We start from the raw sequence: 23,014 nt of genomic DNA, 5'->3' as shown, positions 1-23,014 counted from the left end.
GTTCTCTCTCTCATACAGATTCTCCTTCACCACCAAACCTCACCCCATCTCATCTCACTCTGTGACTTAGGGCTTAAAAACATGTCCGTCTCTCTCTCACTCTGTGACTCTCTCAGTCTACGATTCTCTCTGTCTCTCACATCTGCCCTCCTCCCATTCTCTCTCTCACATCTACCCAGCTTCGATTCTCTCTCTCTCTCTCTCTCTCTCTCTCTCACTTTTGTCTCCATCGCTGTTGGTACAGGAGCACCATCGGCGTCGACACCCGTTGCACATGAGGACCATCGCAAACCAACAGCCTATATCATCTTATCTCGTAGTCACGATCCATCATTGGGGCACTAGCCAAAGTATGTCCTCCCGGTTTCTCTCTCTCTCTCTCTCTCTCTCTCTCTCTATATATATATATATATATATGTATCTCTATATCTCTATCTTTGTTCCCCTAATTTCAGCCTCTAGGGTTTTTTTCTTCTTTCATCCGCATACCTTCTTCACGCAAACCTACCCCTAAATCAACCCAGCATACCTACAAGTAAATATATCTCTGCTGGGAAATTCTGTAACTGTAGTTGATTTACATTCAGTACTTACTCTAGGACTGACTAATTAATTCTAGGGAGATTCTTTTGCAGAATGTGGAGAAAGCATTGTAGGCTCTTTTAATTCTGATAAAGCAATTGTTTTCCCGTACAATGAAGTTTGTGATTCGACTTTAAACTTAAGTATGTCTTTAAAGATTGGTCAAGGATCATATGGATCTGTTTACCTAGGTAAATTAAGAGGAGATGTAAGTGCGAGGGACTATATACTTTCACTGTTGAACCTTTGAAATTTGTATAGGAATATTCTATTAACAGCTTGTTCCCATATGAATTTAGGATGTGGCCATCAAACAGATGAATGACACCAAGTCTAAAGAGTTCATGTCAGAGCTCAATATTCTTTGCAGAGTTCATCATACAAACTTGGTAAAATTATCATATTTCTCTGGGACAATGGAAATTTTGGATTCACTTTGCTCATTTTTGCTCTTTAAGGGTCTACTTTTTGGCTAATTTTATTTTTTTTAGTTTTTCTTTCTCTTGGGTTTTCCGAATAGATCAAGCTTATTGGATATGCTACCGGTGGAGACTCCTTGTTTCTTGTATATGAATTAGCCCAAAATGGTGCACTAAGCGATCATCTTCACAATCCCGCTATAAGAGGTTTGAACTCATGACTAATCAATGATATTTACTTCGATGCTCTTGCAAATAAATCACAAACATCTTAGAAGTCTTGTATGTGCAGACTCAGTCATTTTTGTATCAGCTATTTGGCTCAGACTGCTTTTGTAGAACAGAAAAGTTCACAGAAATACAGCTCCAGAGAATTACTCCTACTTTAGTTTTGTGTAGAAGAGTGTAATACTTGTTGAAACAAATTTTAACATCACAAAGTCTAACACTTACTGATCGATCTCCCAAATTTGCCTACATTTACTTTTTTCAGTGGACATTGGTTCCAAATATAATTAAGATATTAATACATCATTATCTCATGGTTGAAATATATAATTTCTACGCAGCTGCATCAATTCAGTATTGCTCTCTAAATCATATTGTTTAGTCAGAACATTTAACAGTTCTAAAATCTTTTAGCAAAACAAATATTTTGGTATCAGACACGACGTTCAATATCAAGTAAAACCACTAAAAGAATTTGGTGATAGTTCTAGTAGTGTTTGCTATCAATTGAAGTTATTTCATCAAATGTACTATCATTTGGAATGAAGAAAACGTATTGACAAATAAAAGTACTTTTAACTTTGTATGGTTATCGGTTCAAAGATAAAAATAAATAGATAAAATAAGAAGTGAGCTGTGTCTTATTTCAGTTTGCTTGTCGGCTGGAAATTGTTTTTCGGACACATTTTGTTCAGATTAATGATTCTAGTACAAATAATTGTCAAGTTAAGACGTACAATGGGACAGACCCTTCTTCTAAACAAGTATCCTCTACTAAAATTGTTTCATATTTGAATTTATGGGTTTCACCTGTTTCAATTAGTCTTGCTCGCAACTCTTTGCCTATGGAAATTGTAGAAAATGCTGATGCACCCACTTGGTAATTCTAAGAATGAATTTTTGTGGTTGAAAGAAATCTATTGTTCAAAGTGATTAAAGTTTTTAAAATATATATATATATATATATTTCTCCATTTTCCACTGGGTCTGCTTTTAGTTAAAAAAATGATGATGTTGATGACTAGACCTTCAATGCTAAGGCTTAATAAATCAACAGGTTTTAAACCTCTTCCTTGGACCACAAGAGTTCATATTGCTCTAGATGCTGCAAAAGGTCTTGAGTATATACATCTTTATACCAAGCCATACTACATCCATCGAGATGTGAAGTCGAGCAACATTCTTTTAGATTCTTCTTTTCATGCAAAGGTGTGTTTATTGACATCGGCTTTAAATATTTTTTGTGTGCTCTCTATGTGTGCATGTGCTAGTGCTCATTGTTCAATATTTTTTGTGGAACTAATGCTAGATATATTGTGTTAGAAATTGGGCGCCCATGTGGCATGACCCTTTTCTGAACCTTTTGAACCTTATCCAAATAAGTTTGAATTTGAATTCAAAACCTATTTGGATAACCACTCAAGATATCCATATCTATCATATCAACTGATATGGATAGATAAGATATTATCCTATATATCTGATATGATATGGGATATGGGTGATTAAGAGAAAAACAACGTATGTCGTATGTTTTTCCCATATACTGACTCTCTCCCAAAATACAACGATTAAGAGTCATTTTGCACTGTGACTTGTGTGGGTGATATTCATTTTGTAATATCACTCCATTGCTGGGTTGATTGATCAAATTCAGGAAGCACATGATTTACCCACGAGATCCTTCAATTCAGACTCTGCAAAAAAAGATATGACCATAATTTTTCATCCGCTGCGTTATAGTTTGATTTACATTGGTATCAGAGCATGAATGGGTATTTTTGTGTTTTCTTTAATCATGTGTATATTTATATATATATATATATATATATGTACACATTATATACATGAATATTTATAAAGGAGGAAAATGTCAACTCTCATTAGATTAAGAGCATAAAAAACCCTATTTTTATGTTCATTAATGTCATTTTTAGTACCATAAATGATTTTATTTTGGAAAAAGGAGTCTGCAGTACCGAAATTGGACCAAAAAACACCTTGGAAGGCGGCGCGTGGTCTGCACGCGCCACCTAACCCCGTGAGCGGCTTACACCCGCTGCCACGCTCCAGACGCACTTCTGACGCGCTTCCACGCGCCATCACGCGCGCATCAGCGACGTTGTCCACGCGCCCGCCGTCTGCGCCATGCACGCGCGCCGTGCGCTGAGCCGCGCCATTTTTCCTCCACCGGCTTGGTTGGCTTGGTTGCTAATGCATAAGGCACTGTTTGTTTTGTTTTTAATTTTGAATCGCGTTAAATGGTCATAAATAATTCGTTATAGATTTGTTTTATGCGTGGTTAGTACTATTAGACTCAGAATTAAATTTTCCATGTTCTGTAAAATTTTGAAATTTTTTATGAAAAAAAAAGTATTTTTTCTATAAGAATAATTCATTATTTATGTTTTAAAATGCTTCTGGTGTTGCATGAATAATTTTCTGGGGTTGAAATTTTTATTGTAGACTTCTGAAATGTTTTACTGTTTACTGGTATATTTTTTTCAGTTTATCAGATTCTGAAATTGTTTATTTCTAATTTTATGTGTGTTTATTAGTTATTTAGAATTCTAGAAAAATTTAGAAAACTTCCAGAAATTTCAGAATGGTGTATTTTTTTTTATTATGGCATAATCTGAATATTGAATACAGTATATTTTTTTGGTTTGTAATATGTTGTAATTAAAGCAGCATAATTAGTTTTTTATTTATTTATTTGAATTCCATTATTAAATGAATATAGCATGAGTTATTTGTATATTTACATTAATATGCTATTGTATGGAATTTATCATGTTTTGTATATGCCATAAGTAGTGGGAGATTGATTATTTTTTGCGCATGGAATTAAATTAAATTTTGATAATTATCACTAGAGGCGCAAGAGATGATTACGAGCATAGCAAATTTTCGATCTTGAGACATGTGTAAAATTATCATTATTTAATTTAGATTTTTTTGCTGCAAAATAATTTTTTGTGTTGCTATCATTAATATCCCCTGCGCATTTGTTTACTCTGGCCTCATTTGGAAACAAGCTTTTTTAGTAGCTTTTTGGCTTTTTGACTAAAATATGATGTAAAAAAAACTAGTATATTTGGAATGACTTTTTGACTTTTTACGAAAAGATGTGCAAAAAGTAGAGAGAAGAGAGAATCTTTAACTTTTTTGTATAAGTTGTTGGCTTTTTGACTTTTTTAGTAACTTTTTGACTTTTTAGCTAAAAAAGTCACTCGCCAAACGAGACCTCTGTATGTAAAAATGACTGCTAAGACAGTGGTGACAGACTTAACTAAGGGAGAGAAATTGGATGGCGACAATTATGATATATGGCGCCGTAAGATCCAATACCTCCTCAATGAGCAAGAAGTGTTGACCACACTTGAACAAGTGATGGTTGAGCCAGAGCAGGGCAATACAGCTCAACATCGTCGTGATCTTGAAGTCTTTCAGACTTGGTGTAACAAAGATCGGTGTGCGCGCTTTACTATGTTGAGCAGCATGCACAACGACTTGATTAGTGAGTTTGAGCATTGCCCGACTGCATTTGAGATGTAGGAAGCTCTCAAACAAAAGTTTGGTATTACCTCCTTGGTAAAGCTACATGGGCTGACTATGAAGTTTGACTCTTATCAAAAAAGGGCGCATCACTCGATGAAGCAGCATTTAAGGGTCATGTCAGCCATGATACGTGAGCTTGCGGCTGCTGGGCACAATTTGACTTAAGAGCAACAAGTACGAGCTGTGATTCGCTCTCTGCCAAATTCTTGGGAACAGATGAAGCAGAACATGATGCATAATGAGAGTGTGAAAACATTCGAAGACATATCACGTCAGTTGGAGCTAGAGGCTGAGCGCCTTGAGGCAGCTAAGTCTGATGGTTCTGCTATGGTGGTTGAGTCGAGCTCAGGTAGGACTTCTCAGTTCAAACGTGGAAAAGCAAAAGGTGCCCCTAAGAAGCAAGCAGCAGCTGCGCTAAAGCCCAATGGCGCTAGAAATTTCAAGCGTAAGGGCAAGAGAGGTGGCAAGAAGGTAAAGGCTAAATTGACATGCTTTAACTGTAACAAAGAATGACACTTCGCTTGGGATTACCCTAAGCAGAAGAAGGTACTCCCTTACTTAATTTCTCGCATTCAATGCTTTGTGTCTAGTCAAGCATTAATTGCTCATTCACCTCATTTTTGGGTTGTAGACTCCGGAGCAACAGACCACATCGCGAGGGACAGAGTAGGGTTCGTTGAGTATCGCCGAGTACCTGCTGGGAGCAGAAAAGTTTACATGGGGAACGAGACCAGTGTGGAGGTGCTTGGCATTGGCACATACAAGCTGGAAATGCGACGAGGGCACACCTTGTATCTTCATGATGTTCTTTATGCTTCGGATATTCGGCGAAACTTAGTTTCAGTTATTAGCATGATGAGCCTTGGTTTTAGCTTCTGTTTTGAGAATAATGGTGTTTGCATTTATTTGGGAACAATTTTTTATGGTTTTGGTTATCTTTCAGATGTTTTTTTAATTTTGGATGTGGATGATTCTAGTTTTAATAAAAATGCCAATGGCTCTGTTTTGAATATTGCATCTTTTTGTGATAATGATTCTATGAGATAGCATGCTAGATTAGGCCACATAGGGCAAGACAGGATGACTAGATTGGCTAGAGAAGGTCTTTTAGGCCCACTCGCTAGAGTCACTTTGCCTACTTATGAGCACTGTCTTGCTGGTAAGGCAACAAGGAAACCATTTAGGAAAGCCATAAGGGCATCTATCCCATTGCAACTTATTCATTCTGATATATGTGGACCAATGAATGTGAGGGCAAGGCATGGAACCCCTTATTTCATCACATTTATAGATGATTGCACGCGTTTTGGTCATGTCTATTTGATTTCTCACAAGTCAGAAGCATTGGATTGCTTTAGACGGTATGTTAATGAGGTTGAGAATCAATTAGACAAGAGCATTAAGGCTCTAAGGACTGACCGAGGACGTGAGTATCTATCTGAGCAATTTAAAGTGCTCTGTGAGGAAAAAGGAGTCATCAGGCAATTGACAATTCTTAGGACTCCGCAACAATATGGTGTAGCGGAGAGAAGGAATTGCACATTGCTTGACATGGTTAGATCAATGATGGCGCAAGCTAATCTTCCTATTTCTTATTGGGGAGATGCTTTGTTAACTGCTGCCTATGTCCTTAACCGTGTGCCCTCCAAATCAGTTCCTTCTACCCCATATGAGATGTGGGCTGGCAAAAAGCCTGATTTAGGCAATTTGCGGCCTTGGGGTTCGACAGCTTACATACACAACGCTTCTCATAAGTTTGGGAAGTTGGGCCCTAGAGGAAAGAAGTGTATCTTCATTCACTATAGCGAGCATTCTAAGGATAGTGGGAGCGATCCGGATGGAAGTGTGACTGAAATTGAGTTCATATTGCTCTAGTTAAAAAAATGATGATGTTGATGACTAGACCTTCAATGCTAAGGCTTAATAAATCAACAGGTTTTAAACCTCTTCCTTGGACCACAAGAGTTCATATTGCTCTAGATGCTGCAAAAGGTCTTGAGTATATACATCTTTATACCAAGCCATACTACATCCATCGAGATGTGAAGTCGAGCAACATTCTTTTAGATTCTTCTTTTCATGCAAAGGTGTGTTTATTGACATCGGCTTTAAATATTTTTTGTGTGCTCTCTATGTGTGCATGTGCTAGTGCTCATTGTTCAATATTTTTTGTGGAACTAATGCTAGATATATTGTGTTAAAAATTGGGCGCCCATGTGGCATGACCCTTTTCTGAACCTTTTGAACCTTATCCAAATAAGTTTGAATTTGAATTCAGAACCTATTTGGATAACCACTCAGGATATCCATATCTATCATATCAACTGATATGGATAGATCAGATATTATCCTATATATCTGATATGATATGGGATATGGGTGATTAAAAGAAAAACAACGTATGTCATATGTTTTTCCCATATACTGATTCTCTCCCAAAATACAACGATTAAGAGCCATTTTGCACTGTGACTTGTGTGGGTGATATTCATTTTGTAATATCACTCCATTGCTGGGTTGATTGATCAGATTCAGGAAGCACATGATTTAACCACGAGATCCTTCAATTTAGACTCTGCAGAAAAAGGTATGACCGTAATTTTTCATCCGCTGCGTTATAGTTTGATTTACATATTGTGTTTCAGATGCTATCAATTTTGGAGAACAATGATCCCTTTACTGAGCTGAGTCAATGCATTGATCTAACTCTCACCCACTACCACAAAGACTCGCTTCTGCAGGTGAGCTCCGTTCGCGTTTTAACTTTGTTTCTCAGTCGAACTTTACCTTTACAAAAGATAATATTTTCGAGGACCACTAGTATGGAATATGCATGGTTGAAAACTTGAGTTGGAAGTATTACCGATTTCCTAAAGGTAACTGTGGCCTGCTGGCATTGCTAACCTGCCAAAATCCAATCATGATTTTGAGCCAATAAGTTACAGACCAAAGCATCACTTCTTGGCTTCATATTACATTCTTGCCCAGTTCTATTAGTGGTCCTGGTCCTGGCATTGGCTACCTGATTTTGGCTTGGATCTATGTCTAAGGCTGTTAACAACAAGATCTTACTTTTTAGTATTTAAGGACACTTCAGCAAAAGTGTACTAAAGAAGCCTAAGCACGTCTAAAAAGGAGAAAAAAGTGTACTAAAGAAGCCTAAGGACTGATGCTAACAATGCTCCAAGATGGTATGTAAATGTGAAATGTTTGATTTGTGCATAACAACCAAATTAATGTTTCGAGTAATTATTTTATTTTTTAAAATTATCATTTTATGTCAAAATTAACGCTCATCTCCCCTTCAAAATTAATGTGAGCAGCAGCAGCAGTATTAATGTTTTTTTTAACTTATTATTTATGTTTCAAGTAATTCTACGCTTGTTTTTTTGTTTTTCGGATTGTCAAACTAATGGCATTCATGTTTTCTCAGCTCCTCTCCATCAGATGCAGCAGTATTATAGGCGGCTTTGTGTCCCTAATAACTGTTCCAGAAAATGGAATGCTCTTGTTCATTGCTTAACTTTGGAGGCAAAACGAACTTCTGTAATGGAGGTATGTCCTTAAACCTAAATTACTAGTAGGAATGCTACTAAGAACCTCAATACATGGGTTCTAAAATCAGTGTTCGCATAGAATAAGGCTTCAATCTGTTTTTTGGTTTGTACTTATACTTTGGGATAATTGATGGTCCACTGTTAGATACCTTCTTGATAACCTATTACATGTTTTGCCGGTCTAAATTCAAAGTTGCTATGATCCTTTATTTACTTTAAAAGAGCATTTTTTTTAATATATGTCTGTTTTGTTCATATGTTTGAAAAAATATTTGTTAAATTTTTCTCTGTGAACAGGAATCTTGTTCATTAATTTTGTTTTTTTGTTTTTTCTCCTCCCAAAAGGCATATTCTTTGGTGTTTTGTAACACTTAATCTTTTAACGTTGCTTATTAACTGAACGTGTATGTGACTAGAGAGTTTTCAGAGCTTGTAACTGCTTATTGTTTTTGTTTGTAGATCCCACATATATATCCCACAAAACTCTATCATACCAGTTTGACACACACAGATACAGACTGGGTTGGTGTTGGTATACAATGGTGGCCAAAGCCAAGGGGAAAAAAAGAAGAAAAACTAGCAGAAATATCAGTGAGTACCTCATTGTAGTGCCTCATGTGCTAACTGATTTGCACACTCTTTTACTTCTCTAGGAAAATATGCTGGATTTTACAGTCTCATTCCTTCACAAATTCCCTCATCTGTAGCACCAAATTCAAATTAGGATGTAAAGAATTTGGACCTTGCAACAAACTCACTGCATCTTGGCAATCCATCTCCAAGATAATCTCCCTGCATCCTCTTTGCCAAGCGAAGAGTAGACCTTGCCATACTGCACATAACCCGCCGTTAAAGCATGAGCCCACACAATTTTCTGAATGAATCCCACCACCTAGAAACCGACAATATTTCCAATCAAAGCCCCTACACCCGCTAGTCTTGGATTACCAATTGAAGCGCCAACCGTGTTTATTTTTAAATCCAACTTGTGACCATTGGAAATGTGTAACCTTAATTGGCCATGCCTCTAAATTCTGTGTTGCATCTTTTGGTGCTATTAAACAATTGAGTTCTGAATGTAGTTTGTGATGTCATTAGGTTCTAATTTCTATCCGTTGAATGGTGCTATGTTGTGAAGTAAGTTGGGATAGCCAGCATAAGAACTTTTGTATTTTGTTTTTAAGAATTGTTTTTGTATCTTTCAAGTTTTATTCCTCTCTACTTGTCACTACTCTGTCTCAGGCCTTGCAGCCTCCTGGCTTCAAAATTTTATTGAGCTTCCATGCCTACTATTCATATCATTTAAGATATTGCCAAGTTACTTTCATATTACTTGGAATATTTCTGCTATATGTGGCTAGCAAGAGGTAAAGTTACCCTATTTAGTATTAGATTCCAAAGAGAATATATCATATTATAAGGTGAGTTTTCATGTGCATATATCATATTCTACTCTGGTTATCTTACCTTAGCTTTTGTTTGCTTGTGTGCACGAGGGTTTGTTATTGAACTTGAAGGCTCTTGTTCATTTCCATATATTAGAAATCATTATTATATATTTGAATTCAACTTGCATTAGAAGTTCACATCTCCAACAATAAATCTGTCGGACGTGTGGTGTAATTGACGAAGCCCCAACAATAAATCTGTCAAATGAGTTGTTGCCTTTTAAATGTAGAAAATATTTAAGTGGTTTGAATTCCTACCCCTCAACAAAACAAAACCAAGGAATTTAGATATTTCATTTCATTTCTCTTTTGTTTCTGTCATCATCACTTTCAGTTTCCTTTTCTTTTTACTTAACAAATCCAAGTTCCTAAACATATGCACAACAACCTATATGCTACCAAGGCGCAGGCATTTCGTAAAAAATAAATTAAATTTTCCCTACATACTGAACCTTTAGGTTATTACCCGAATGGGACTGAATATGTGTACTTGTTGCAGTCCATCATTGATTTTTTCAACTTGTGACATTGATATTTAAGGATGGGCCCTGTTATGGTGCAGCCAGTTGATCTGGTTTTGTTTTAGTATGGAGATGATCCAGAATATTGTATTGTTTCAATGTGTAAACTAATTGTAAGATACATAGTCTTGTCATTCTGTTTGTGATTTAACAACATAAGAAACAGTAGCATCATAATTTTTTCTTCCTTTACCAAATTGACATGAACAGAAACAGAATAATGCTATGTACACAGAACACACGCATACATTAGTCTCTTATGGAATTGTAAACTTCTTAACTACATAAGTTTTGAATAATGTGCACTTCAGTGTGAGACTAATGAAAGAACCTTTTACTGAGGGAGTTGATTTTCAGATTTTGCATCTGCATATTAAAGCATAAGTTTTATTATATGCCCTCTTTCCACGCTACAAAGGCACGTTTCCACCCCTTCATGCAGTAGCCCAAAGTGAAAACAGTAGTTATAGAGATGGCTAGAGATAAAAACATATAGACTATTCAGAAGTATCTTCCACTCTGCTCTCACAAAAACACATACATTAGTCTGGTAACATATAGACAAAAACATATAGACTATTTAGACAAAAACACATACATTAGTCTGGTAATATGCTTCTGATAGAGAGATGGGTTTGTTGTTTTGCTGGAGCTTGTGTTGATAATCCCAACCTTGTATCTTTCACTCCACTCTCACGCTTACCCTCCTCCAAGTAAAAGTTCAACCAAAGCATATAGACTATTCAGAAGTAGAAAGACTATTTTAACTTAGTTTCCATTGTTGAAACATAGGTCAATATTGGCATATTGTGGAACAATAGTTAGAATTGATATATACATATGAATGATGTTTTATTTACAAAATGGTATTGATAGTCATTTAATTTGTTAATGTTTCCTTTACTTTCCATGTAGAATTTACATTTTTTGTCCAATTTTACAATAAAGTGATGTGCAAATATTTTCAACAAAAATTTACCTGAAATTATTTCTCATTTTCTTTGGTACAGATGGATTATCTCGTGCACAAAGCTAAATTGTATATGACTGATTGGCACTATAAGCATTTTTGGAAGGAATATATATTTTTTGATAGATGTGTATGGAAAAGATTTGGGTGGACTAGTAGTTATATTTTTGGAAAGACTAGTAGTTATATTTTTTGGATGAATGTGTATGGAAAATATTTGGATAGACTACTAGTGTGTATATTTTTTGATAGATGCGCCATGGATAACAATTTAAAACATAATGACAACTAATTGTTATGTTTTAAATTATTATGCTAGATGGATGTGACTCCGATGATTATATAGATTACAAGTGGATTTTTAATTGGAGGAACATGTAGTTTGAAATTACTTGTGGATGAAAACTTATAATAATTAATGACTTTCATTAAACAGGTTCAGTTTGGATGATTTATATTTTGTCGAATGTTCATGATTCAGTTGATTTGAATGATGTTTGTAAATTACATATTATATTGAATGGATTGGATAAATTATTATGAATTACAGGTTTATTTTGTTGGATGTTGGCGACCAAATGTTGATCTTATTTTTTCTATTTTGGCGACCAATTGATTAGTTGGGAAAGATAACTAATACTTTTGCCGACTAAATAATTCGTCGTTAAAGTCATTAATTTTGGCAACCAAAAAGGAATTCGTTGCTAATAAGTCAATTGCCGACTAAAGTTTTAGTTGCGCAAACAATCTTTTTCACGACTAACATGTTTGATGGTTGAATGTGACAATTGCCGAGCAATCTTTTTGGTCGTGGAATGTGCCATTTGCCAACCAAACTTGTTGGTCGTGGAATGTATTGCCAACCAAACTTTTTGGTAGTGAAATGTGACAATTGGCGATCAAATTTGTTCGTTGTGGAAATGGGCCACAATTGGCGACCAAACTATTTGGTTGTTGAATGTGCGAATTGGCAACTAACATGTTTGGTCGGGAAAATATGACTTTTCGCGACTAAAGTGTTTTAGCTACTAAATGGATTAGTCGCAGTAATTATATATTTAGTCACCAAAAATTTAGTCGGCAAATATAACTTTTTCGTGACTAAAGTATTTTAGCTACTAAATGGATTAGTCGTAATAATTATATATTTAGTGATCAAAAATTTAGTCGGCAAATATAACTTTTTCGCGACTAAAAAATTTTTTAGTCGCTAATTACTTTCCGCGACCCTCAATTGGCGACCAAAGTGGCGACTAAAAAAATTAGTCGCGGATAACTTTTACCGACTAGAAATGGACTTTTGCCGACCAAATTTTTAGTCGGCAAAAATGCGAATTCTTGTAGTGTAGTAACCAAATCAAGTATGGCCACACTAAAATGGGGTCTGCACCATAAAGATCAAGTGATACTTGATTGCAACATAAAGTGATGCGTTCCACATAGTAGGATAGTAGAGCTAATTGTTTTGTGGTGATCTCTCGACGACATCATCAACAACTTCTTTTAGCAGAAGAAGGAGAGGAATTCGATGAACTCTCCATTACTGGAGCTTGCCTATATTTTCCAAAAAAGAACCTCACACCAACTTTGTTTGTACGGTTGTCGCTTCACAATATATGGCAACCCGAGACCATCGTAAGGTACAATATGACCCATTGGGCCCTCTTTGTTAAGGTTGTTTTGGTTATGTATAAGAATTTTTCAAATGTTGGGAAAAAAATAGTTTTATGGTGACTTCAATGTGAAATTAAAGTAGGTCGCAACTACCGGTTGAGGTAGAATCAAATTGCTGTAAATTCTTTATAACAAGATCTTTACACCACAAAAAGAATAACAAAAAATAGTAAAAATTGAATGAGAAATTGTCCCATAAAATTGGCCTTGTGAATAAGGTATTGAGAAAAGTATTGATCGGTATTTAAACCTCAAGATTTTGATAAGAGCATGAGCCCTTTGGGGGATCCAAATTTTTTGAAGGAAGAGAGCTATGGATGCTTCAAGGATGAGCTTGGGCCAAAACTATGGTCCAAGTTGGTTATGCAAAAATTGCCACACGCGCGGGCACCGCCCGGACCGGTCCAGTCCGTGATCCATGGATCGTGGATCTTGGACTTGAGATTTGCTGAAATGGATTAGGTTTGAGCCCGAATTGGTGATCCACCAACCTAATCTTTTTGGGCAAGTCTATTAGGTGGCTGATTATATATTTACACACGTGTATATTGTGTGTAACTTACTCACTTATGTCTCATCAATTTTGTGCATTACTTCATCAATTTTGCAAGAGAAATTGGTTGCATTTGTTGCCAGTCTTCATGGCTGGGAGGCTCCTCATCTCTCTCCCACTGTGTATAAAAGGAGGCCTTCTTCCTTGGTTTCCACACATAAATTCTTTTGCTTTCAAGTGATAGTCAATCTGCTCTTATATTCTTCTTGTGTGAGGGAGTGTTGACATTCTCAGTTCGCCAGAGCTAAACAGAAGGTGCTTCTATGTTAGCGGGTCTAAACTATCGTATTCTGAAAGACAGACGCCAACATACCTCCAACACCCACGGTGAGGCGACAAATCTGTTTTAAGGAAACTGTGGTATCACACAAATTTTAGTTTGCTTTCTTGTCTTATTTCGAAAAAAAAATTATTTTGATATATATTTATGTTCATTATGTTGTTTAGTTTCATGATTTCTTAATATGTAATTTAAATTATTAAATATAAATTTGTTTGTTTTATTTAATAACACAATTTGTACAACATTAAATACTTCATTTCAAAAGTTCTCAATAAATTTTTGATGACTTATGTCATTGATCCTGTTAAATTTTCCTTGAAATCAGCCATCTCATCAATATTTTTTTTGCATGCTTTTAGTTTGTGGAGGAAGTAGCTTTAATACAAATTCTATGCCTATGATTAGGGCGTGTTTTATCATTTTTTTTCATTTTGTTAGAGAATTAATAATATATTGAGTTGTTATATTATTTCTTTCAATTTTAATTACATTTTGTAAATCAACAATGGTTGAATCTTTATTCTTAACATTTTTTTTATTTTTTTATTTTTCTTTTTTTGTCTGTAAATCAAAGAGTTCAGAGCAACTCCACCACTTATAGGTATTTTTCCTTACAAAAGTACATAAGAAAATGAATATTACGTATTTTGCCTAGCAACTTTGCCTAATGTATACACCAATAACACTCTATTCTTGAAATTGATTTGCCTAACGTCCAAGACACTCTAAATACAACTAGTTAAAAACAACTCCCACACTACAAGTAATTTTACCTAGGCAAAATACACAAAAGAGAACACTTTCATTTTGAACCACTTTTTGATGTACACTCTCCAACACTCATCTTTATTTTGACTATTCATTCAAACTAACTTAATGTAACCTGATGATGTGTCGTTTTTAGATTGGTTAACCAAATTTATCTTGCCTTTAATGGTTGACCAAACGTAGCCATACAAATTAACAAGAAGCAAAATGCCTAGTAAATTAAAACAACAGTATCTCCAATAATATTAGGCATTTTACTTATCTAAAAGTTATTATAATGTATATATTTTAAGGGTCGTGCTTCAAACCCCCAGTGGGGGTCGACCCTCAGTGACGTGGCGCCGTCTTATTCGCTGAAACAAAAAAAATAAATAAAAAATAAAAAAAAAAGTTTTTTTTTTTAGGCCAATCACCTTCTTACACACACGACCCCCAGTGACCCCCACTAGGGGTCTGAGGCATTTTTCAAATTTTATTTTACTTGTTCACGTTTTTATGTTTTCATTCAAATACTATTCACTTTATAAAATGTCACATCAACAACAAAAATAGAGGAAAAAAATCATAAGAGTGAAATAGATTTTGCCTCACATTTGAAGGCTAACTACGTTTAACTAGTGAATGTGAATTGAAACAAAATACCTAATAATATACCTAGTACATTAGAGTTCAAAAAAATAAGTTACAGTAAACATTCCTAATAGATTAAGATGCTCTTAGAAATACAAAAAGTAAAAAGAACTAGTTATTTTGTTTAAGGGCAATTCTAACCTCATTAGTTATTTTCGGTAGCTAAAAGAGACAAAGTATAATCATGATTTTAACAAATCAATTACCTAATAAGTACTACAAACTACTATTTCTCTACCTGATTATCCAAAATAATTTATGATTAATAATATTTTACAGCAACCACATCAAGTTACGTTGGAGGAAAAGAAGAGATAGTGCTTCATTAGAGCGTCAGCATCAACATTGGTAAAATTGTTTCTTAGCTAAACTAGTGATATAGACTTCAAAAAACGACGTCCTTCAATCTCGCTTACAGTACATCAAAATTTTTGATTGATACAGTATCTTGCTACAACAAGCGAGATACTGTTCATCGCTACTTGTGTGTTACCACTGAATGTCTGCCTGAAAGTCTGACCGGTCAACCGGTCAACAATAATTTTTTTTTTTTTTACATTTCCTCCACTTTTACTTTTATAAAGGAACATAAGAATTATTTGACTAGCACGCTCATCAATTTAATAAATAAATAAATAAAAAGAATAACAAATATTTTAATAAGATTGAGTTAGAATATACAATTTGATGCAGTGGAGTGACTAGTTAAAATAAAAAAATGACTTTTTAAGTTATAATTTAACTAAAAATTTGAATAGACTGGCATGGATGCTCTAACAAGCCTCATTTGAAGAGCCAATTGGAGTTATTATAAGAGAGGATGAGGCACAATCTCTACCTTGATATCTATATTGTTGACGCTCTACTCTATGAAAAGTTAAGTAAAATGTCTAAATTGCTCTAAATGCCTCTTCTAATAAAAATACTCTTAAAGAATGATTTTATTTCAAACATTCAATTTCGAATCAACAGACTCCAGATCGTTACCCTCACTTTTTTCTATTACACATTTTCGCTATGTCAATTAGTATCGAAGCCCATACAGTCCCTACATCATAAAGTGGTACAAGTTATAAAGTAAAAGATCATGATTATGAAAGTCCATACACTCCCTACATCATAAAGCCGTATAAGTTATAAAGTAAAACGATCATGATTATGACACAAATAACGTTGGTTATTAACACTTGAAAGCAAGTGTAGAGAGAGCTTCAAGTAAAGCATGAAATGAAATCTGAAAAGCACAAGTAATGCAGCTCAACAGAAACTCTCATCCATGCTGGTAGACTGGTTAAGAGTAACAGCTACAGAATCTTTTCAAAGAGTAGCAAGTAAATTAGACCCAAAACAAAATACCTTAACTCCATTTGTGCATAGACTGATTTCCATACAAGAAATGACAAAAGATTCATGAAAGTAACACCAAGTGCTAGCTCTATCTTCTCCCATATGCATCTGTTTTCAGCACAAACCACAGGACACTCCTATGGCTCCAAAATTCTTCCATACAAACTGTCAAATAACTCAGAAGGTGCAGTTGCATACATATTATCAAAGACATTAGACATAATTTTCAGATAAGTCAAGTTTTTACAGGAAAACAAAACAGAGATCAGAATACTTTTACTAAATGTAGTTACTTCCGCCTGGCTTTCTTGGACACCTTCCTACTTTCAAGCTTCTTTTGTGCAGCTTCAAACTCTTCCTCGGTGGGTTCTGAACATGCACCGCCTCCACCATGTTTTTTCACCATAGATGAGAAGAAGGAATCGAATTGCTGTTTTCTCTCATTTCGACGCTCAGAAATAATTGCATATAAATCTTCAGACTCTTTATTCTTTGACCTGTATGGTAAGGTAGTAATTTGTGGTTCAGTCTAGCAGGGAAGGGTAAAATGTTCTTGTGAAGTAGCACATCATCAACACCCAAAACAAATGACTTACTTTTCTCTGTGTCTTAAAGGACTAGTAGGAGGTTTTGTTTTAGCTACTTGCTTCACCCATTTCTGATATGCCTTGGTTGACTTCAGATCTCCTACAAGAGAGCAAGAGAGTATTCAGAGTCACAGTAAAACATTGGAGTACAAAAGAAAAAAGAGGAACACTATACAAACTAACAAATCCGACAAACTTTTCTTATTGATATGGCACCTATCACATTAAGCAAGTCATCTTTCAGATGCCAAAGTTCCTTTATTGCATGACACATCAATTAGTAAGAAAAGATTGCAAGATTTGTTAGTCTGTATAGCGTTTTCCAAGATAATATAAACATTATCAAATCTCTTAGATGTTATCAGCATGCAGGAAATCTGTAATGCCTTTCAACTGACAAGGCAACAATCAAGAAATAAAACTGAAAAGCAAAAAAAGGCCAATTGATGGATGGGCCTAACTTGCAAAGGGTGATTTTGTACTAATGTAACAAGGTGAAATTTGCCCATTTGGCAAAACTTATTTGCAGCATATATAGGTAAAAAATTTAAAATTCCATGTTCAAGCAATTGTACTTGAAAATTTTAACAGTACGTGGTAAAACTTTTCAGCTTATTTGCTTTTTCAGAGCATCTGCAATCAAAGCTTGAAATATTAAGTTGTCAACTTTTTTTAAAGGCTTATGTGACAATTTACCATTTTCAAATTTGAAATCTCTAAAAACAAGCACTCCACCAAATATACCAAATTTAATATTTTATTATATTTACTTCAAATTTTTTAGACAAAACAAAACAAGACCCTCTTACTAATGGGTCACACATAATAAACAAAGCCAAAAAATAAATGGCATCCCTCCCCACATATGTCAAATTTGACATGAGGAGGGCAATGCAAAATGTCACTTAGACAAATTGCATTTTGGTTAGAGCCTGTAGGGATCCCAAATTTTTACACTGAGTTGCCAGCTAAGATTTGGCATTTTTACACAGAGTTGCCAGCTAAGATTTGGCATCATGGTTGGAGATGCACCCCCCAACTCAACAAAAAAGCTAACATTTTCTATGCTAGGTATGAGATGCTTTATTGGCACAAAAAATGTGCAGTCGTGCAATATTTCACATTGGATCTCAAAAAGAAGGGAGCAATTAACTGGGTCCTGATCTTCCATTTTCAAGTTTGAGCCCTCAGGCTCAAGATTTTCCCCAATTCATATTTGAAGAACCAAATTCATTGGACCAAAGCTAATACAAACCCTCACCTGAAGCTATTGCCTCATCAAGAATATCCTTGAATCGATGTGAATCCAGCTTAGGATCTGAGCAGAGCATCGAACAGAAGAGCCTGTGAAGGAAAATCACTTTAGCAAGCAAAATGGAAAGCCTATTGGAGGGAAATGCATTACTGTTGTACGGATGTACCTGTTCATGTTACCCTTGCACTTATTGTACAAGTCAATCAAATCATTCTTCTCTGAATCAGATCCTCTATAGTTTGCTTCGAACTCCTCAATATCAGCCTCAGTAATCTGTAACCAATGATTATCTCGTCTAATATAGAATGATAAAGAATAGTACAACACCCGCATATTACAACACAAACTGAAAAGTAATATGATCAAACAAAATTAACGCAACCTTTTTGTACATAGTTCGGAAAAACTCCTTCAGATTGTTAATCACCTCTCCTTCAAGGTCCTGCCATTGGAGAAATTTCAAATTTTAATATTTAGTGAATATATTACATATTTTAAAATAGTAAAAACATAAAAACAAAATTAAAAATAAAGGTGTAAATATTTTTCTCCTTCATGCATTGAATATTTTATTACATACGAGGAAGTTTTCCTTCACCGAAAGTTTAATTGATTTTCTTAACTTTAGTGATTGAGACCATTAACTATATTTTTTCTTGATTGATCATTTACTTAATTTTGTTTTCCCTATAGAATATAGCTGCAAAAAGACATTCTTTTTATTTTTGTTTTTTATGTTTAAACAATCTACTAGACTAATTTTTACAAAAGACCAAGGAAGCATCTACATATTCGTACTCATATGCTTATGCACAAAAGGCGCACAAAGTGCACCTAAGATGCATGTCTCAAAATGTGATGTGCAAGCCTTTGGAGAGTATTGCCTAAAATTCAAAGCCTTGATGCCTTTTACATTATCCTCGAGGCAAGCTTCAGCAAAGCCTTTTAAAACTACCATCCCAGTGTTTACAGTGCATTTGAAATGAGTATACTTTGTCCTCATCATAAAAAATGAGACTTTCCCTATAGAGAAAATTTTTAGGAATTCAAACGTTACAATTTTCGTTCTAATTTCTGATTTAATTTAAACTTTCTGCAATGAATAAAATTTTATCCTTTAATGTGTAAGATTAAAAATGGATTGGTGCCAGCAAATGCTACAAAAATCAAATAGGTCCCTGGAGTGTCTAAACTTGCCCTATTTGTACTTAATTTAAAAAAGAGCTGCAACACAGAAGGATATGATAATTACTCACCGCATCGTCAACACAACCAGTCTGATCGTAGACTGCCCTTTTCTCCTCATCACCAAGAATTGATATCACCTTTTGCAATTGCTGAAACTTCTCTTTTGCCTCCTACAAATATAACAATGAAGGGTGAGAAAGACAGAAAATATTAGGTGAAATGGACAATGGAAGCCAGCACCATGAAAAATCAATTTTCACCTCATCCCCGGGATTCTTATCAGGATGTAGTCGTAATGCCAACTTATAATATGCTTTCTTTATTTCTTGTTGAGATGCTGTCTTTTGCACACCTAGAACCTGCAAGGCATTTGGTTACTTTCTGGTATTTTCAGGCTATATTTCAAATTGGAAAAACCAGGACGCAGTTTGATAAAACAAAATACAGAAGGAACAAACACCATACAGCAAATAATCATGTTCTGATTAATTTAAAAAATACATAGTAGACCACTTAAGATAAGATTTAATATGACATTTTTACATTTTTATTTTTTAATGTACCATAGTCACCATAGCAAATAATCATTTTTATTTTTTAATATAGGGTTGATATGACATTTTATCTTATTGGCTATTGTAGCTTATTTTGTTATTTTGTAGATTTTAGCGCAAAAAAGTCAAAAAAAAAAAAAAAAAAAAAAAAAACTTATGCCAAACACCCTCGATATGTTGCTGCAAGAGTAAAATCCACTTATACATACACAAAAACAATAAGAACGTTTTGCTTGTGTATTAACCTAAATCACCAGAAAAATTCTGACATTATCAAACACAAAATAAAACCCCAAATTGGATTTTGGATTCACAAGCAGAAACTGGGTACCAAAGCTTTGAAATTAATCAAACTGATCAGACCGCAATCACAATTTTGAAAGGAAAATAAATAATTAAATAAATAATCAAGAGACGAATTGATGAGAAGGACGCTGATATGTGAAGCAATCACATAGAAAACCTAATTAACATAAGCAGTGAAACTAGCATGTAAGGCATCTTAGAAATAGAAGCAATGGTGGAATACCTCATACAAGCTCTTCGAAGTTGAAGAAGATGATTGGTTGAGATCTTCCTCATGTTCTTGCTCTCGATTCTCTTCCGAAACCCTAGTTTTCTTTCTCTTCCCCATCTTACCAGAAACGTGAAAACCAAAAGAAACTCACTCAGAGTAATATATATGCGTGTGTGTGTGTATAGACAGAGATGGATAGACGGCGAGTGGGCTCTCTGGATTTGTATCAGTTTTGTTAAATTTGATAAATTTATTGGGCGATTATGTTCCCGCCATATCGCTGCTATATATACCGTATTTCCCGCCATCCGATGAGGAGGATCATCAACTCGAAGTCTTATTGTTCATGTAGGGTGCAGATCTTGCCACGTTGAAGTAGGGTTACACTTAGTGGTGCTTCAGTCCGACGGTCCGTCTCACCCAATCATATTTTTGTATTTAAAAGATTAAAAATGTTTGGGAGTTCTTATATATTCTGAAGGAACTGTAGGATTGAGATCCACCCATTGATACAATATTTTGTTTTTTTTTTTTTTTTTAGTCACATTATTAAAATTCAATTAAACCATCAAAATTAGAGTTAGGTATCATTCTTCTTAAAAAATATATATATATTTTGCCCATACGAATTGATTGATGTAAATATTCTATTTTAACGATCATAAGATTTAAGTGTTTTACTTTTGGCATCCAATGATAAAAATCCTGACATGTCGTTTGATTTCTCTAACATACAGCCCAATCCTAAAGCTCTAGCACAACCTAACACCCATTTTGGCCAATTGTTTTTAGACGGTCAAAGTTATTCTTCAAAATATTTTTACTTGTGTATAAATCCAATATTTCCATGATGTTTAAAGCACACTTTTTAATAAAAAAAAGAAAAATATTGTGATTTTCGGTGACCGAGCGAAGGCAAAGTAAGAATGAATGGACGGGAGGAGAATCCTTTAGAAAAACCTTAACAGCGTTTGGTTTACTTTTCAAAAGTCAACTCTGTTTTTAAATCATGATTTGGATGCAACATGTTAACTAAACATATTTATAAAGTATAACTCAAAATTACTCTCAAAACTTTTTTCTTCTCTTTTTATTTATTTATTTATTTATTTATTGTTATTAATCAACAATTACTTTTTCTCTCTTATCTCTCATCTCTCATCTCCCCTCTCACATTTTCTTACATTCTATACATCAATCAATCAAAAATAAATAAATAAAATGACAACTCATACAAAATTATTTTCAAAACTCATAACCAAATAAATTTTCTCTTTTCAAATCTTGATTCAAAAACTTAAAACTCAAAACACAACTCTATACTTAAATTATAATTTTAAAACTAAACCAAAACAAACCCCTTATTTTCCCTTAAAATATGCCCTAGTTGTACAAAACTTGATTAGTACAACTTTTATGCCTAACTGATCAAAGCATAGAGCGACCCATTTTGAACTTAAAGCTTTTGGGTCTTCCAAATTCTCTCTCTATATACATACACATATACATACACCATTAAAGCTTGGATTAAAGCTTTTCTTGTTGGAGATTCAAGGAAGAATTCAAAAACTCGAGGGTGTCTAGACTGGAATTTGCTAATCAAGAAGTTTTTCTTCATTACTTGAAGTAAGTTTTTCAACTTTCTCATCACTTTCCTTTTTATTTTACTTTCTTTTTTCTCCTACCAAGTACTCTATAATTTTGAATTCTTGTAGTAGTCATGTGATTGGGCCTTGTGGGTAGAAAAGGGGATTAGCCACCCCTCCATAGGAATTATTGGATTGTTTTAATTATAATTTTCTTACACTTTCTCTCTCAATTTCTCACCTCCCAAACACTTTATTTTCTAATTTTCTTTAGTACTTTAGATTAGTTTTTTGGACTTGTACAAAGGGTTCTAGTCCTACCCTATGTTTTATTTCCATAACTCTCTTGTGTGCTTTCATTTTCTTTTATTTTCCATTACTTTCTCTCTATTTTCTCATCATCCATGGACTCTTAGAATAATTGGGGTAAAATTTTCCATTATTAAGTGTGGAAACCATTGCTTGCTTATATTGAATCCATTTGAAACAGTTATTCAGAATAGTGCACAACTATATGAAATGAAAGCATACATTCTTTTTGGATTGTTATCGTTGCAATATTACATGAACCACATGACAGAAGTAAAATACAACATATATGAGAAGGCTTTACAAAACTAGTACAAGCATACAAGACCGACTTCTAACCAACTTCTCTTTACACTTGAATTCTTCATCACCTACATATATATAAGAGAAATGGGTGAACCATTGCCCAGTGAATAGTAATAAAGTAAGGCGGTAATTGAATGAATATCAATGAGCTTTATAAATATAACATTGAAA

At 34.5% G+C, this 23,014-nt stretch overlaps 2 protein-coding genes across 25 annotated transcripts; one reads left to right on the top strand and one right to left on the bottom strand.

Annotated features, from left to right (window-relative positions):
- On the top strand, positions 1–11,651 carry LOC114312484 (lysM domain receptor-like kinase 3). 24 transcript variants are annotated; one of them, XM_028258724.2, is made up of 8 exons: positions 1–83; positions 245–350; positions 636–790; positions 882–971; positions 1,103–1,208; positions 8,224–8,345; positions 8,807–8,938; positions 11,327–11,651. In XM_028258724.2, exons 2-8 carry the CDS (start codon positions 275–277, stop codon positions 11,576–11,578), a joined length of 933 nt encoding a protein of 310 aa, XP_028114525.2. In that variant the 5' UTR covers positions 1–83; positions 245–274; the 3' UTR covers positions 11,579–11,651. The 24 variants fall into 24 exon arrangements, 9 of the variants coding, with proteins under 9 accessions (XP_028114525.2, XP_082754392.1, XP_028114521.2 ...); XR_014346139.1 differs by lacking the exons at positions 636–790; positions 11,327–11,651 and adding exons at positions 2,287–6,877; positions 7,320–7,531; positions 7,870–7,981 and having other exon boundaries at positions 20–350; positions 1,074–1,208; positions 8,807–8,824; XM_082898266.1 differs by lacking the exon at positions 8,807–8,938 and adding exons at positions 6,726–6,877; positions 7,436–7,531 and having other exon boundaries at positions 20–350.
- A 4,879-nt stretch (positions 11,652–16,530) lies between these two features.
- On the bottom strand, positions 16,531–21,047 carry LOC114312486 (chaperone protein dnaJ 6). The gene is made up of 8 exons (XM_028258726.2): positions 20,655–21,047; positions 19,832–19,930; positions 19,640–19,741; positions 18,766–18,825; positions 18,550–18,656; positions 18,390–18,472; positions 17,138–17,228; positions 16,531–17,038 (listed from the first exon to the last, which is right to left on the bottom strand). The coding sequence occupies exons 1-8, from the start codon at positions 20,757–20,759 to the stop codon at positions 16,831–16,833; spliced, it is 855 nt and encodes a 284-aa protein (XP_028114527.1). The 5' UTR covers positions 20,760–21,047; the 3' UTR covers positions 16,531–16,830.
- Between the last annotated feature and the right edge of the window lie 1,967 nt (positions 21,048–23,014).

The sequence above is a fragment of the Camellia sinensis genome, chromosome 12 (genome assembly GCF_055761805.1).
Source record: "Camellia sinensis isolate YWXY chromosome 12, ASM5576180v1, whole genome shotgun sequence".
Lineage (NCBI taxonomy): Eukaryota > Viridiplantae > Streptophyta > Magnoliopsida > Ericales > Theaceae > Camellia > Camellia sinensis.
The sequence above is the reverse complement of the archived record's forward strand: the minus strand, read 5'-3'. Positions and strand labels throughout refer to the sequence as shown.